Consider the following 17192-nt stretch of genomic DNA (forward strand, 5'->3'; position numbering starts at 1 on the left):
GTATTTGAGCCGACCTGTCTTGATGGCTTTTTGAATTTCCTTCCTAAAATGAGTACACTGACTTGTAGTGTGTGTGAAAGAATTATGCCACTTACAATATGGTCTCCCTTTGATTTCTTCTTTAGTGGCAAGTCTTTGGCCCTTTGGAATACGAATCTGCCCATCAGTCAGTAGGATATCAAAGATTTCATCAGCTTTCGAACTATCAAAGGTCGGTTGCTCCTTTCCTTCAGATCCTGGTACTGGCTTCAATTTAGGACATACATACGGTTTTCCAGAAAGGATTTCGGCTGCCATCTCTTCTGACTGATTAAAATCAAAGTCGCATGTTTCTGTTCCCATACTCGCCATATGTTGGCCTCTATTACGCCTGTTATGCTGCTCTTCCTCTCTGAACAAAGACTCTAGACGTCCTGCCTTGGATGCAAGATTTGCCAAATCCTCAACATCCAGGGCAGTGAGTGCCTTTCTTAAGCGATTATGCATATTCCGGACCACTAAATTGGTCATCTCTTTCTCACTGATTACCGTAGGACATCGTCCCTTCATCAATCGTACCCTTTCTATAAACTGTGAAGCAGTTTCTTCTGGATACTGTCTCAATTCAAGTAAATCAGTTAAAGAAACAACTGGTAAAGGATTAAAGAATCTAGCGTGAAATGCCATTTCCAATCCTTCCCATGTCTGAATTTGTCCAGGAGGTAGACTTACAAACCATGAAAACGCCGTTCTGGTAAGAGACAAACCAAACAGCTGTAACTTATAAAAAGGGTTATTGCCAACCTCTCCTAATTGTGCTGTGAACCGACCAACATGTTCTATGGTGGAAGATCCGTCCTCCCCTGAGAATGCATGAAAGTCGGGTGGTCGAAAATTCCTTGGGAGAGGGTGTTCATGAATGATCCTTTCTGGGAAAGGTCTTTGATATGCAGGGCGGTTAGCCATCTGAGGAGTTAATCCATACTGATCCCTTAATATATGTGCAATCTCATCAGGATCTACATGAAAGCGTTGATGATCAGGAACCTGGAACGGATCCTGCACAGGAATATGAATCGGATCATGTATATATCCTTCAGGCCTGTCCTCCCTTGTATTGTTCGGCTGCGAATTGGTAACCCTTGGTCCCAGTGGAACATTGTTGGGAAAAGTCAAAGGAGTTTTTCCCCGATCCATTCGGTTGGGATTTGTGGCACTTGGGAATGTACTATCCACGAATGATGGCCCTGCGAAATTTGCCTGTGGTCTGGACGGTGACACTCCTGGTGGCGTTTGAGTGGGTTGAAGACTAACCCTTGACAATGCTTGATCTATCATGTTCTGCAACTGACTCTGTTGCTCACGCAACATGTTCGTTTGTTGCTCACGCAACATATTCTGCATAACCAAGGTATGCTGGTTGTTCATTTGTTGAACATAAGACCACCAATCAGTTGGTGGTTGTGGGATGTCCCCGGCATTTGGCACAATGGGTGGTGGAACGGATTCTCCCACCGGTGTCGAAGATGCTTGCGGTTGTGACCCTGCCATATGGACCCTTCCGATGATTCGGCCGGATCTAAGACGTATGAAATTATCGCCGGAATTGGAATGAGCAATTTTGTCTTGCTCCCACTGTGGTCGCCAATTTGTTGATGTAATTTTTCAACAAAAATAAAGTAAAATTCAAAGATATAGAAAATATCCTTAAACTTGATTAATTAGTGCCTGAGATTAGGAATCTCTAAACACTGTATGGTACAGAAAATAAACTGGAAAATAAAAGACTGAAATTTAAAGTGGTGATCCCCAAATCTGACTTTGCTTTGTTGAAGTTGATTGAAGATCCCTTGCCAAATGATGATCCAAATCCTTAAATATTCCCTGGGAAACCGTACTGAAAACCGTCACCCGAACGGTTACAACGTCTCCTTCTCAACCGTCTTCCAACCTTTCTTATGCTGACACGTGTCCCCAGCAGACCAAAAATTCCCTATATTTCACTCCTTGAGCCGACCACAGACCTTCCGCTCTTTTGGCCCGACTGCCAATCTACAATAGTATGGGTCCGACCGCCAATCCTCCCGACTTGCGAACCATCTGGCTTGAGGTCTTTCCGCCTTGAGGACTTCCCGACCTGAAAACCTTCCGACTTGAGGTCTTTCCGCCTTGAGGACTTCCCGACCTGAAAACCTTCCGACTTGAGGTCTTTCCGTCTTGAGGACCTCCCGACCTGAAAACCTTCCGACTTGAGGTCTTTCCGTCTTGAGGACTTCCCGACCTGAAAACCTTCCGACTTGAGGTCCTTCCGTCTTGAGGACCTACCGACCTGAGGTCCGTCCGTCCTAATGACTTTCCGTCTTGAAGACCTACCGACCTGAAGACCTTCCGACCTGAGGTCCTTCCGTCTTGAGGACCTACCGACCTGAGGTCCTTCCGTCCTAATGACTTTCCGTCTTAAGGACCTACTGACCTGAAGACCTTCCGACCTGAGGTCTTTCCGTCCTGAGGACCTACCGACCTGAAGTCCTTCCGTCCTGAGGACCTACCGACCTGAGAACCTTCCGTCCTGTATTTTCCTTAGAAATAAATAAATAAATTTATTTTCCTTGATTTCCTCACGGTGTCCTTCAGCCAGTTCAATCAACCCTATTGCCAGGCCCATTCTTCTTTTTTACCTTGGGCTTTTAACCTAATTCTAAATTTCGTACGTAACAATATTTGTATACATTTATCAATGAGTTTTTAAAAAATAAAAAATAAAATTATTTCACCAATATATATTTTTTCAAATTTTAAAAATATGTCAAACTAATGTCCGAAATAGTAGAAAAGTATTGAAAAGACTTGAACAAAGAAATTTGGTATCATCTTTAAGTATTACATAAAAATCACATCAAATTTTCAATAATATATTTATTTACACAATAATATATATATATTTATTTAACAAAGAAATATTTATCTTGATTTTTGATTGTCGGTCATACACAAGACTTGTCTGGTGTAATTTATTTTATCAATATAATTTACAGGTTATATGCTCGGCTTAAAATTTATCCACTGTGCGGCTCAAAGCAAACCAACAACGAGTCCACATTATATAAAAAAATATACATAATATAACAACAAGAATAAGTCATCAACAAAGTAAAAAATAAATAACAATCTTCAGAATCACTATGATGATGACTGAGTTAAAAAAAAACTTAAAAAATATCAATGCAAAACCACAAATAATGCAAAAACCAACTTTGAATTTAATGGAAAAAGAATAAATTTGTATTTGAAGTCATAAATTTGTACCTCTTGTCTACAAAAAGTTAGTGATCAAAGCCACCATTTTCATCGTCAAATAGAATAACATTTACACACAAAAATCTCATTCCAATCACTCCTTAATTTCATTTCATAAATTGTTGCAGATGAAGTGCTATTGAAATAACTACAAAAATGACCCCAAGAATTATATATAGTATTCAATAAGAGTTCAAGTAAAAAGGATTACAAGAATTGCATATAACATAAGATACAAAACTTCACAGGGATGATCTTAAAAAGATTGCCACAACAAGCTCCCAAACACACTTATATATGATTGAGGTTGCTTAACCAACCTTCCCCACTTTGGGCAACAAAATTGACTGCACCAAATCCTTCGAGCAAAATCATTCTCAAGTTTCTTTGAATTTTGATATATCTTTTTACCATTAGGTATCCTCTGCTGAGAATGGATCATGTGGTCTGATATATATATATATAAACCATCCTGAAGCAAAAAAAGAACTTACAGTGTAAATTCATTAATGTACAAGGGGAGCATAATATGAAATATTCATTTTGTCTTGATCTTGTTAGAATAAATAAATTAGTAAACTACCTGACAAATATTTGTAGTGTGGTAGGAAGATTCATAAGTCATAACCATGCATCTTGTTGGCATCGGAATGTGGTGATTTTTCCTCCTACAAGTAAAACTGATTGACACTTGAGGGCCCAAGGGCATACACAAAGCGAAGTACAAATCAAGTCATTCAAAGGAAATTTATACAGTAAAATAACTAGGAGAGGTTAAAAATATTCCGAAACTCAAAGATCAATGTACCCATGATGACTACATCAAATCTTTTGCTATCCTATAAATGATATATGGCCACAAAGACATACCTATAAGTGTGTCTTAATATTTATAAAAATGAATTTTAAGCATTTGCTGCTCGAAAAGTCAAAACCTATCATGTCAATCATCCAACGTCTGGAAACAAAATCAAGTCATCTGGTAATACTTTTCTATTGAACTCTATGCCAGTCCAGCACCATACCATGGCACTTAGTTTCAGTAAAGCAACGGGTCATTGATATACTATGGCATTTGGTTTCAATAAAGCAACATGTGTCGTCATTCAATAAAGGAATAGGTGGCACAAGTAAGGAAAAGTAGCATTGCATAAATTAAAAGATTAACACATTAATACCCAAAAGACTAACAAATATTTCTTAAAAGCAAGTAACAAGAAATAGCAATTAACATATAAACAAAGATATATACTTACAAGTAACATTGAGGCTAGGTTCAATAGGCTAGTTGGAAGTATCTAGCCATTGCATTCTCTACTCAAAGCATATCCGCAAAGCATGATCATGAGACATCAACGAGTCCCCAATTCAAGGAACAAACAAATTCAACGGTACACTAATTAGGTCAAAATCCAACTCCTTTAAAAGATCTCCAAAATCAACACCGCGCCTCAATGAAAGAATTATGTAAGAGGCAGTTGCTCCTCTTGTGCATCCTAATCATCAAAGATTGCTGCCCCCTCATCAAATCCTTCACGTCAAAAACTTTCCCCAAGTACAATAGGCTAAGAAGATTGGAAACAGCCACCACACGTGCCTTTTCCCTTTCCCTTTATCTGCTCAAGGCTCTCAAGCTTCTTGAACTTCAAAAGGAAAGTTCAATTTCCCCACCAACAGCTTGGACAGCGAGGGGCGCGCATTATCCAACTCTTTTATAGCAGCCAGAATGGACTGGTTTGAGTTAAAGAGTGTCTCCTGCTCTTTGTTGAGCCAATGTGGTTGAGTTTCTTGCGCAAAGCATGGAGGCACTTGTCGACCACGCTGAGGACGGGGCTAGTGAAGGAAAAACCAATTGAGGGGAAATCCGATACAACAACCATCTTTTTGACATCAGAATATGATGATTTTTCCTCCTACAATAAAAGTTGTTCAACACGTGAGGTCACAAGAGGGCACATTAAACAAAACATAGATCAAGTAATATCCAAATTAATGCATCTAGCTACCCATTTATTTTAGGAGAAAATTGCACATTCAGCCCATATACTTACCTACTAACTGGTGAGATAAATGTAAAATAAATGTCATATTTTCCTAGATAACATGCACGCCCGACTCGTATATGTTAGGTACATCCAATGAAATAAATCTAACATTTTTCTAGATAACCAAGAGTAATGGAAAAGTTAAATCAACTATCAAGATCCAACACGCATAACCATAGAGAATGAAGTCCTTCAACTTGTTACTGATTAATGAAAATGAAAAACAATGAACATGACAAAAGGAGATTTTATATGGTAAAATAATTTCAAGGTTCCTAAGATACCAAAACTCAACCATGAATACTCAAGACGGACTACATTAAATCTTTCGATATCCCATAAATGGTCACACATTTGTAGGTCCACAAGCTATTACATGACAACCACACCAAATGTTCGGTGAATACGACAAATATTGAAGAATATTCCTAATCCCAATAGAAGCTATTACATGACAAGCACGCCAAATGTTTTGTGAATACGACAAATATTGAAGAATATTCATAATCCCAATAGAATAACACAAAGATGGCAATAAAGGAAACTGCAAATAGGTAAATGGAAATTTTATAATGCAAATATAAACATCACAATGTTGTGTCTATGAAAGTAGGTGGTGACGTAATGTTCATAGGCAAGGGATTTGATCATTCTCTACTCAAAAAATACAAACTCAACAGTTCCATATTTGGAAATAAGACCAATGCATCCGGTAACATATGTCTATATCACTACATTCTGATCTAGTACCATAGAGCTCCAGCTTAGCGTCATTTGGGCACTATGGCATTTGGTTTAATAAAGCAATGTTTGCCACCTTTTTGTAAACTACGGAATTTGGCTTCAATAAAGCAATGTGTGCTTCCGTTCTAATATTTTGACACGTGGTTTAAATAAAGAAGCATACAACACAATTTTTCTACAAAAACTTACTTCATTTATTTGTCCTATTTTCCTAGCTTCTATATGATTTCTATTGGGTTGTGATTTGCTAACTGTCACATCTTCGAGAAGTACAAGTCTAAACATTAGTATTTGTTAATTACTATGTAAACTTTGTTTATATTCATTTATCTGACTAGTATAATGCAACTTATTTGTATATTATTTATCTGAGGAAGTGCATAAAATGTCTTTCCCCATAACACTCGACGTAACATTGACAAATATAGTAAAGTAATACAACAATAAATGCTAAAACAAAGATGTCTCTTTCATTTTCGATTGCGTTTTTGAAATATAGGTATAAGTTGATAGATCCTAAATTGTCTTGACTCTTACAACACTCCAAATAAAAATCGACTCAAGCTAAGAGTATTGAAGTTGAAGACCAATTTAATAATGTGCAATGTTGGAGTCAACTCGGATATAAACAGTTTGCATTTCATTGAAATGTGTTTTATATAAAGAGCCTGTTTTATAACGTCTTAAGATTAGTCACTAACTTTTCGTTCAGCCCAAATCAGGACGACTTGCATTAGCTTGCATATATAAAAGTAAACATTTGAAGTCAGATGTTTCATAAAGCATGGTTTAATAAAAAATCTTATGGGTATGTGGACAACCCGAACTATTACTGTTTGACTAAATAGGTTTATACTTTGTTGGCTTAACTCCATCACAAAAATGATTTCATTATAATAGTAGGTGGTTCAAGTAAACTGGGTATGGTTTCAAGAATGTACATGGGAACATAATGGAATCAAAGAAAATGATGCAAGCACAAACCTAACGTAGGTGTTTCCTTTTTACTTAGCTAGAGTATCAACATTTTCATTCCATAAATAAGATGGCTAGGCTTAAGTAAATTATTGAAAGGTGGGTGATCGCCCTAAGGAAAATGACTTTAAAAATTGAATGAATTAATATATACATACTGCATTTGCAGCAGTCAAAAGATATGAACATACATTGCTTTGATGGAGTTCAATGCAGTCTGCGGCGAACCAAAAAGATGAAACAAAAACAAAAATTCTAATATAATGATCCAGCATTAAGACATTGGATCTGTATCTCTAACATTCTAAATTGTTAATCGTCGAGATGAGCCAATGAGGCAGGAGATCCAAGAGCGATTTAGTACCATCATCCTGGTTGAAAGACTTATTAGGTTATCATAACATAACATGTCTATCTATTCAACGGAAATCATAAGTGATCACGGGCCATAGAAAAGTTAGAATAACATGTAACCAATAAATAGAAATCGTATTTACCTCTTGATCAACCTCTGCATCTGAGCCTTGAGTTTGTTCATTCAATGCAACTCTAGTACTTGATGAGTCCTCCAATTGAATCTGGAAAACATTATTATAATTGGCAATAGTTGCATCTACTTCAATGGGAATCCTTCTCTTGGGAGTTGCTAAGAAGTAGTCGGATGCCAAAATTCTCTTTAGTTTCTCCCTCAAGTGAGTATCTAAAATGTTTTCATTTCAAGAAAAAAAATATACACCTCAATTATCATATAGGGATGATTAAACATTTTTGAAGAACTTTGTAATAATTTATTCCAAAAATAATCCTTCTGCAAGCATACCACCATCAATGTAAAGTTATATTAACAGTAAAAAGGAATACTATTAAGAAGGAATCTTGACTTCCAACCTAAAACAAATTGATACTAGGTGGAGTGGCCCTTCACCTTTGTAAGCCAAGGGAGTTTCCACATGTTTACCAATGTGGGACAGGCTTTCCTTGTTTACAAGGGTGAAAGGCCACTCCACCTAGTGCTAATTGGGAGGGGAGGGTTGAATCTTGTCACATATTGGTAAACATGTGGGAATTCCCTTGATTTACAAGGATAAAGGGTCACTCCATCTATCACGGGTTTTAGGTTAAAAGCCCGGATCTCTTCTTAGCTAATACAATAATAACAAATATTTGAAAACAAGTTCATGCAACAAATTACATTCTATAGTCCTCATATGCTTGTTAGAATTAGCATCAAGTGATGAACTCATAACAAGACACCTTTTTTTCCTTCTAGTTTTCAAAGAATTATATTTCTAGTGTTAAATGTGAAAAAAAAAAAAAAAAAGGTGTTTGTTGTCTTCTTTATTTAGTTTTCATACAGTTAATTCTACATAAATATAACTGTTCCTCCAAAAAAATATAGCATCAAAATTCAAAACCTGTTTTTCGTTCAAAACACTAATGGTGTGTTTGTTTGGGGTTCAAAATCCTCCAAAAGAAACACCAAATCACCTCCAAGCCACCCAAAAAAAAAAACGAAAAGAAAAAGTTTACAGTTTCACAAAGGAGCAATTTACCAACACATAGAACTACCGTCTACAATTTAGCTGTACTTTCATTTGTCCAATCTAAATCATGCATCATAAACAGCAACACAATTAAGCAAAATAGTACTGCATAAAACTAAAACAAGGAAATATACGTACAAGTTACATCGACGTTAGGCTCGATGAGCTGGTCGGAACTATCAAGCCAACGCATTGCATGCTCCAAGCATTTTTGCAATGCATGCTTGTGAGATAAGATCGAATCCCTTGGCCGGGAAACGATCAAGCCCTGCATTCTACTAATCAGGTCCAAATCCAGCTCTCTTAAAAGTTTTTTTTCGTCTTCTCCATCAGTGACGCAATCATGTAAGAGGCAGCTGCTCCTCTCGTGCATCCTCATCATCAAGGATTGCTGCCCCTCTGTCAAGTCAAAAACTTTCCCCAAATACAGTATTGTAAGAAGATCTGAAACCGCCGCAGCCCGCGCCTTCACCCTTTCCCTTTCGGCGTCGACACTCCGCTTCAAGTTGGAGAAGGAAAGTTCAATTTCGCGGGCAACAGCGTGGGACAGCGAGGGGCGGAGATTCTCGAGCTCCTTTACAGCAGCCAGAAGGGACGGCTTGGAGTTGAGGAGCGCCTCCTGCTCTTTGTTGAGAGGTTGCCCCCTGGCGAGGGATTCCTCCGTTCTGCCAATGCGGTTGAGCTTCTTGCGCAAAGCACGGAGGCGCCTGTCGACGACGCTGAGGACGGGGCCAGTGGAGGACGACGACGACGGAGCGGCGTCCATTGGCGATGGCGGAAGGAACGATGAAGAAAATGGCGGTTTGGTAATGGTAGAGAGAGAGAACGATGACGATGAAGAAGAATCGAGAGAGAGAGAGAGGGAGAGTGAATGCGGTGGGCAGTGTGAATGGGGAGATTTTGTGTCAGTGGCTTTTGGTGACGACTGTCGATACACTCTATGCAATATGCAATGCAATAATCATTTTTTCTTATATATAAATAAATATTATTATGAGTGGCATTATTACTTTCGATCATAAATACATATTGCTGGAAATAGCTTTAGTAACAAATCTGCATTTCATAAAAATTATGGAATCATATACAAGATTAAAATAATTATGTGGAAAATAGATTTAATACCAGTAGGTTATGGGCCCACCACGCTTCCATTAAGCCACTCTGATTTTTTATTTTAAATAATATTTATCAATAATAATTTTCTTAGAACTTATTTCACCATCTTAACTTTAAAAATGTATATTAGCTTAACATCACAAGTTAACTTCAATCTATCAGAATAGTCAAAAAGTGTTGAAAAATATTTTAAAAAACACAAAAATTGGTATCATACAAATTTTCAGTAATATATATTTATACTATTATAGTGTAATTTATTTTGCCAACATAATTTACAGAGTATATGCTCGACCTACATTTTATTCAGTGTGCATTCAATGTTCCACATCATATAAAACAATATACACAATATAACATAAAGAACAAGTTATGCAACACAGCGAAGAATAAATGGCAAATCATTACAATAGTCACAAGTAAAAAAAGAAAATTATAAAAAAAATATCGATGCAAAACCACAAACAATGCGAAAATCAGCTTTGAATTTAATGTAAGAAGACTATATTAGTACTTCAAGTCATAAACTTGTGACTCTTGTCTACAAAAGTTTAGTGATCAAAGCTACCATTTTTATGGTCACTTAAATAGAATAACATTTACATGCAAAAACTTCATTTCAAGTAGAGATGACAATGGGTCAATTTGTGTCGGGTTGAATACTTTAAATGGGTTAAATTACTCAATTCTAATCCGATCTATTTATTATCGTGTCGGGTTCATATTGATCCGTTTATTATCGTGTTGAATTCGTGTTGACCCGTGTATATAAGTAAATCGAAACTTTGATTCAAATTAATTTTTTTTATCATATTGTCGTGTTATGTTAGTTTTTATTGGTTCGAACATAATGTGTACATATTGGATTCGTGTCAATCCGTATACATAATCAGATTAAAATATTTGACCAATACCTAATTATTAGGTATTAGGTTCATATCGGGTTGTCGTGTCGGATCGGTTTTTGTCGACTCTAATTCCAATCACTCCTAAATTTCATTCATAAATTGTTGAGGTTGAAAGTGATATTGAAATAACTGCAATATCTTACCAAAATACAAAAATGACTCGAAGAATTATATATGGCAGTTGACAAGAGTTCAAGTAAAAAAAATTTACAAGAATTGCAGATAACTATATCATACAAAACTTCATAGAAATCTAAAAAAGATAGCCACAACAAGCTCCCAAACACACACACTTGTAGAATTGAGGTTGCTTAGCAAACCTTTGCCACTTTGGGCAACAAAATTGGCTGCACCAAATCCTTCGAGCGTAATCATTCTCAAGTTTCTTTGAATTTTGATATATCTTTCTACGATCAAGTATCCTCTGGTGAGAATGAGCCATGTGGTCTGATATATATATATATACATACATATATAATCCTTCCTGAAGCAAAAATGAACTCAGAGAGTAAATTCTTTTATGTATAAGAGGAGCACAATATGAAATATCCATTTGCCATGACATAGTTAAAATAAATAAATAAATAAGGTAGCTACCTGACAATTATTTGTAGTATGGTAGGAGAATTCATAATCATGCATCTTTTTTGGCATCAGAATGCCGTGATTTGTCCTCCTACAAGTAAAATTGTAACACTTGAGAGCTCAAGGGCATACACACAGTGAAGCATAAATCAAGTAATATTCGAATTAATGTTATTTGCATATGTACTGTAAGTTCTAAACAGAAACACACGCACTTCCAGCCCATATACATAGCCACTAACTGGTTAGATAAAAGAAAAAATTATCCTCAATAACCAGAAGAAATGGAAATAGAAAAATGATCACTCAAAAGGCAACACCACATTGGCATAGAAAATGAAGTACTTCAACTACTTATTGATTAGTAACTACCATGAGAATGGAGAACATTGAACATAATAAAAGTCAAAATTTATACAGTAAAATAACTAAGAGAGGTAAAAATAACAATCCAAAACTCAAAGATTGGTGAATACTCATGATGATTACATTATATTTTTTTCTATCCTATAAATGGTATTACAGTATATGGCCACAAAGGCATTCCCGCTATGTGTTTCTTAATAATCATAATAATGAATTTTAAGCATTTGCTGCTCAAAAAGTCCTAACCTATCCTGTCAATCATCCCACATCTGAAAATAAAACCAAGTCATACAGTAATACTTTTCCGTAGAACACTATGCCAACCCAGCACCATACTATCGCACTTAGCTTCAGTAAAGCAATGGGTCACTGATATATTATGGCATTTGGTTTCAATAAAGCAACGTGTGTCCCCGTTCTTACTTTGATATGTGATTGCAATAAAGTAATAGGTGGCACAAGTAAGGAAAGTAGTATTGCATAAATTAAAAGATTAACACATTATACCCAAAATACTATCACATATTTCTTAAGAGCAAGTAACAAGAAATATCAATTAACATATAAACAATGATTATACTTACAAGAAACATTGAGTCTAGCTTCAATAGGCTAGTCGGAAGTATCAAGCCATTGCATTTCCGCAAAACATGATTGTGAGGCATCAACAAGTTGCCAATCCAAGGAACGAACAAATTTCATGGTATATTAATCAGGTCAAAATCCAACTCCTTTAAAAGATTTTCTTAATCATCCCGCAAGCCAATGAAAGAATTATGTAAGAGGCAGCTGCTCCTCTCGTGCATTCTAATCATCAAAGATTGCTGCATCCTCATCAAATCCTTCACGCCAAAAACTTTCTCCAAGTACAATAGGCTAGTAAGATCAGAAACAGGTGTCACGCGTGCCTTTTCCCTTTCCCTTTCTCTACCCAAGGCATTGAAGATTCTTGAACTTCAAAAGTTCAAATTCCCCACCAACAGACCGGACAGCAAGGGGAGAAGATTCTCCAATTCCTTTATTCCAGCCAGAATGGACGGATTAGAGTTGAATAGCGCCTCCTGCTCTTTTTTGAGAGATTTTTCCCTGGCGAGGGACTCCTCCATTCTGTCAATGCGGTTGAGTTTCTTTTGCATAGCATGGAGGCACCTGTTGTTGACGCTGAGGACTGAGAATGCCTATGCAGCAGCCTTCCTGTTGACATCAGAATATGGTGATTTTTCCTACTACAAGAAAAGTATCCCAACACATGAAGGCTCACAAGAGGGCACATTAGACACACCATAGATCAAGTAATATCAAATTAATATAATCTGCTCATGTATTTTAGATTGATATGGATGGAGAAAATTGCACATTCAGCACATATACTTTCCTACTAACTGGTGAGATCAATGTAAAAGTTTCCTAGATAACCACGAGGAAATGGAAATGAAAAAATAATAACTCAAAAGGCAACACGATATAACTATAGAAAATGAAGTACTTTAACTAGTTATTGATTAGGTAAGTACGATGAGATTGGAGAAATAGAACACAACAAAAGGAATGTTTATATAATAAAGTAACTAGCAGAAGTTAATAACATCCTAAACTCAAAGATCAATGCATATTCATGACGACTAATTAAATATTTTGCCATCCTATAAATGGTATTATGTTTATAGGACCACAAACTATAACAGGACATGCACGCCACGTGTTCTGTGAAAACACAATGGCTTTTAACCTAAAGGAATACGACAAATAATGAAGAATCCAAAGTCAATTTAATAATGCAAAGATGGCGACAAACCATCATTCAATACCAAAGCCAGACAAACTTCAAATGCAAATAGGTGACCAGAAATTTTTTAAGGAAAATATATGCATCACAACTTATGTTGTTTCTACGAAATAGATGGCGACTTATTGTTCGTAGGCAAGAATATTAATAATTCACTGCTCCAAAAATCTATACCTATTTTGTCAATAGTTCCACTTATTAAAATCGAATCAAGGCATTTTTTAACATTTGTCTATAGCACTCTATGCCAGTCTAGTTGGTTTGAATAAAGCAATGTGTCATGCCATTCTTATAATTAGGGCGCCATTCGTATAATATGGCATAGGGTATGAATAAAGTAATATGTCGCTGTTCTTATACTTTGACACGTTTCAATAAAGAAATAGATAGCACAACTTTTCTACAAGCGATTTTTCATTTCTTTTATTTGTCCAATTTTCTTCTATATTCTTCCTAAATTCTATATGGTTTGTATATTTATTAATTACTACGCATAATTTGATTATTGTATTTCATTATCTAGCTTGTATAATGTATTTTACTTATAGATTATTTTGCACTAAGTGAGTGCATATAATAAATTGTATTCCCCATTTCACTTGCAGCACAACCAGTGACATATATACTAAAGTAATACAGCAAGAAATACTAAGGCAGAGATGTATCTTTCATTTTCTATTCCATGTTTTAATTGTATAAGCCGATAGTTCCTCAATTGCCTTGCCTATAGTTTTCAAGTTTTACAACACTCCAAATGAAATACCGACTCAATTTAAGAATATCGAAAGTGAACACCATTTTAATAATATGCTACATTGGACTCAGTACTATTATATAATCAGTTTGCATTCCATTGGTATAGTCCTGCATGACCAAATAGGCTTATGTTCCGTTGCTTCAACTCCATTACAAAAGTGATTTCTTTATATGGTTTGTGATTCAAATAAGACGGACGATTTCAAGAATACATGGAACAAAATGGAATGAAAGCAAAGCGCTGCGACCACCGTACTGTTTTTCCTTTTTAATTGGTTGGGGTGTCCACATTTCATATAGTAATGATGATTAGGCACAAACAAAGTATCAAGAGGGGTGATTACCCTAAAGAAACTGAAAATAATAAATAAATAAATATACAAACTGTATTTGGAGCAGTGAAAAGACATGTACATACATTGCAAGGTTTGTCATACAAATCTGCATAGACTTGCACGTCCAACTGTCAGTGATGGAGGGCTTCCCCACATTTTCTTTGATGGAGCTCAACGCAGTCTGTAGACAAGAAAAAACATGAAACAGAAAACAAAAGGTCTAAGGAAGCAATCCAGCTTTAAAGATACACAATCAGTATCTTTTCAACATTCTAAATTGTTAATAGTCCACATTAGCCAATGAGGCAGCAGATCCGAGAGCGAGATAGCATCACCGTCTTGGTTCAAAGACCTGTTAGGTTATCATAACAAAATAATGTCTATCTATTCAACTAGAACTTATAGACCATCATGGCTGGGGTTGCGAAACTGGGGGATTCATAACAAACGAGAGGGCGACTATCATAATAACAAAAGAGAATTGTTGAACTAAAAAAAGTGATCATTTTGAAGAACTTTGTGATAAACATTTCCAGAAATAATTCTTTTGGAAACATATCACCTTTAATGAAAAGAATAATAAAAATAACAATAAAAAATACTTGAAGAAAAATGTTTAAGGCAACAAAAACTACATTCCATAGTCCTCATCAAATTACATGTTTGAATTAGCAGTAAGTGGTGTCTCCATGGAAAGTAAGATACATTTTTCATATCCTTTTTCTTATAGTTTTCCAAAAATATACATTTCCGCATCACATCAATCAAACCAGACAAATGAGCAATTCACCGACAGACTAACACATAAAATTATCCACTATATATATGCTCTATAGTTTCATTTACCCATCTACATCAGATATTCATACATAGCAACACAATTAAGCAGATTAGTATTGCACATATAAAGATTAATGCATCAATACCTAAAAGACTATCACAAATATCTTAAAAGCAAGAAACAAAAAAAAAAAAAAAAAAAAAACAAATCAAAGGTCATGTACTCACAAGGGATAGGGAATGCATGTTTGTGAATCAATGCTGAGTAGCCAACCAGGAAAAGGGAAATAATGATGGTCGTAATAATCAGGTCTAAATCCAACTTCTTAGGACAAAAATCTTGCTTGATGATGGAATCATGCATCATGCAGAAAACAGCTACAAGAGCTTCTCTCCTCTGCAACATCCGAATCATCAAAAATTGCTGTCTCCCCGTCAGATCATTAACATCAAGAATATTTCCAGCGTACAGCAGACTAAGGAGATCGGAAACAGCAGCAACGCGCGCCTTCTTCTTTTCCCTTTCCCTTTCGTTAACCAAGGCGAATGAAAGTTCAATTTCGCTGGCAACAGCGTGGGAAAGCGAAGAGGCGCGGAGGAGATTCTCCAGCTCCTTTACAGCGGCCATAAGAGACGGCTTGGAGTTGAGGAGCGCCTTCTGCTCCTTGTTGAGAGATTTAATTCGCCCTGGCGAGGGGAGGGATTCCTCCATTCTGCGAAAGCGGTGGAGGCGCCTGTCGACAACTCTGAGGACGACTACGACGGCGGGGCGGCATCCATCAGCGATGGCGGAAAGAGCGACGAAGAAAATGGAGGTTTGGTAACGGCAGCGAGAGAGAGAAAGCGGAAGATGAACAAGAGTCTAGAGAGTGAATGGAGAGAGATATTATATGCAGGTGCTTTGTGATGACGGCTGTCGATACACTCTATGCGGGGATATGAATAAGAATAATTTCTATGATTATATTTATATTATTTTTTTCGACCAAAATTTTCAAATTATTTATTTTAATGTAAAAAATTTAAATAATACATTATAATTTTATATTGGGTGTATTTGTTTGGGAGTTTGGATTTTGAGTTAGATTTAAATAGTAAAAAATTTGAATTTAAATAGTTATATGATGTGATAATGTAATGTTTTGAATGTAAAGTTGATTTTTAGTATAATATAAAAAATAAAAAATAGTGTTTGATTTGATATTTTTTAAAAAAAATAAATTAGATGAATAGTAGATTTTGGGACAAATCTCCCAAACAAACACACCCAAATTGTATTTTTTAAACAAATATATAACTAAAGAAATTTTTAAAAATTTTAAAATATTAAATTGAAATATAAAATAATACTATTGTCTATGAATAAATAAAGAAATAATAAATATAAATTTGTGAAAATAGACTATTCATAAAAATATAATATACTACCTAAGTCATGTTAATCTTTAAAAAATTATCTTAATTGCTAGTTACTTTTTTACTTAATTATAATATTCAATTATAGAATGCTGAGTTATTAACTTTATGAAAAATTTATACTGTAAAAATGTGTTTCTAAATTCTATTAGTACACTACTTTTAACTATTCACTATAATTACCGAGGGAGTATAAAGTATAAAAGTAATCACACCTACTAAATCCCATGCCCCTTTCAAAGCTATTTTGTGTTTGTTTATATAAAAAGTGTTGATGTGATATTTTGAATATAAAATTAATTTTTGATATAATATAAAAAAATAAAAAATAAGTGTTTGATTTGATGTTTTAAAAGACGAATATTTGGTTCATACAAATCCAATTACTCAAGTCTAAGACGAGTGAACCAAGTTATATTCAAGTTGGTTCAGAATATCGCTCATCTCCTTAACTTATAAATGAGAGGATCGGTTGAGTTTCGCACAACACAAACAAACAAACATTGAAAGGAACATAACACAAAGCAATAAATGAAAGCTCTATAAAGAAGCAGAAG

The 17192-nt window shown here is 35.5% G+C and overlaps 1 protein-coding gene and 1 long non-coding RNA gene across 5 annotated transcripts; both read right to left on the reverse strand.

Annotated features, from left to right (window-relative positions):
* Positions 1-3462: 3462 nt before the first annotated feature.
* LOC127261642 (uncharacterized) lies at positions 3463-9588 on the reverse strand. Of its 4 annotated transcripts, none has more exons than XR_007840948.1 (5): positions 8723-9588; positions 7538-7740; positions 4533-5189; positions 3860-3944; positions 3463-3748 (listed from the first exon to the last, which is right to left on the reverse strand). XR_007840948.1 is itself a non-coding variant. In XM_051289928.1 (3 exons), the coding sequence occupies exons 1-3, from the start codon at positions 9348-9350 to the stop codon at positions 4989-4991; spliced, it is 1032 nt and encodes a 343-aa protein (XP_051145885.1). In that variant the 5' UTR covers positions 9351-9588; the 3' UTR covers positions 4462-4988. The 4 variants fall into 4 exon arrangements, 2 of the variants coding, with proteins under 2 accessions (XP_051145885.1, XP_051145886.1); XR_007840949.1 differs by having other exon boundaries at positions 3860-3956; XM_051289928.1 differs by lacking the exons at positions 3463-3748; positions 3860-3944 and having other exon boundaries at positions 4462-5189.
* Positions 9589-10779: 1191 nt separating this feature from the next.
* LOC127261818 (uncharacterized) lies at positions 10780-16146 on the reverse strand. The gene is made up of 5 exons (XR_007840992.1): positions 15448-16146; positions 14523-14620; positions 12147-12756; positions 11209-11287; positions 10780-11095 (listed from the first exon to the last, which is right to left on the reverse strand). It is a non-coding gene; the product is annotated as an uncharacterized LOC127261818 (long non-coding RNA).
* Between the last annotated feature and the right edge of the window lie 1046 nt (positions 16147-17192).

Source organism: Andrographis paniculata, unplaced genomic scaffold (genome assembly GCF_009805555.1).
Source record: "Andrographis paniculata isolate CXL003 unplaced genomic scaffold, ASM980555v1 Contig64END, whole genome shotgun sequence".
NCBI classification, from domain to species: Eukaryota; Viridiplantae; Streptophyta; class Magnoliopsida; order Lamiales; family Acanthaceae; genus Andrographis; species Andrographis paniculata.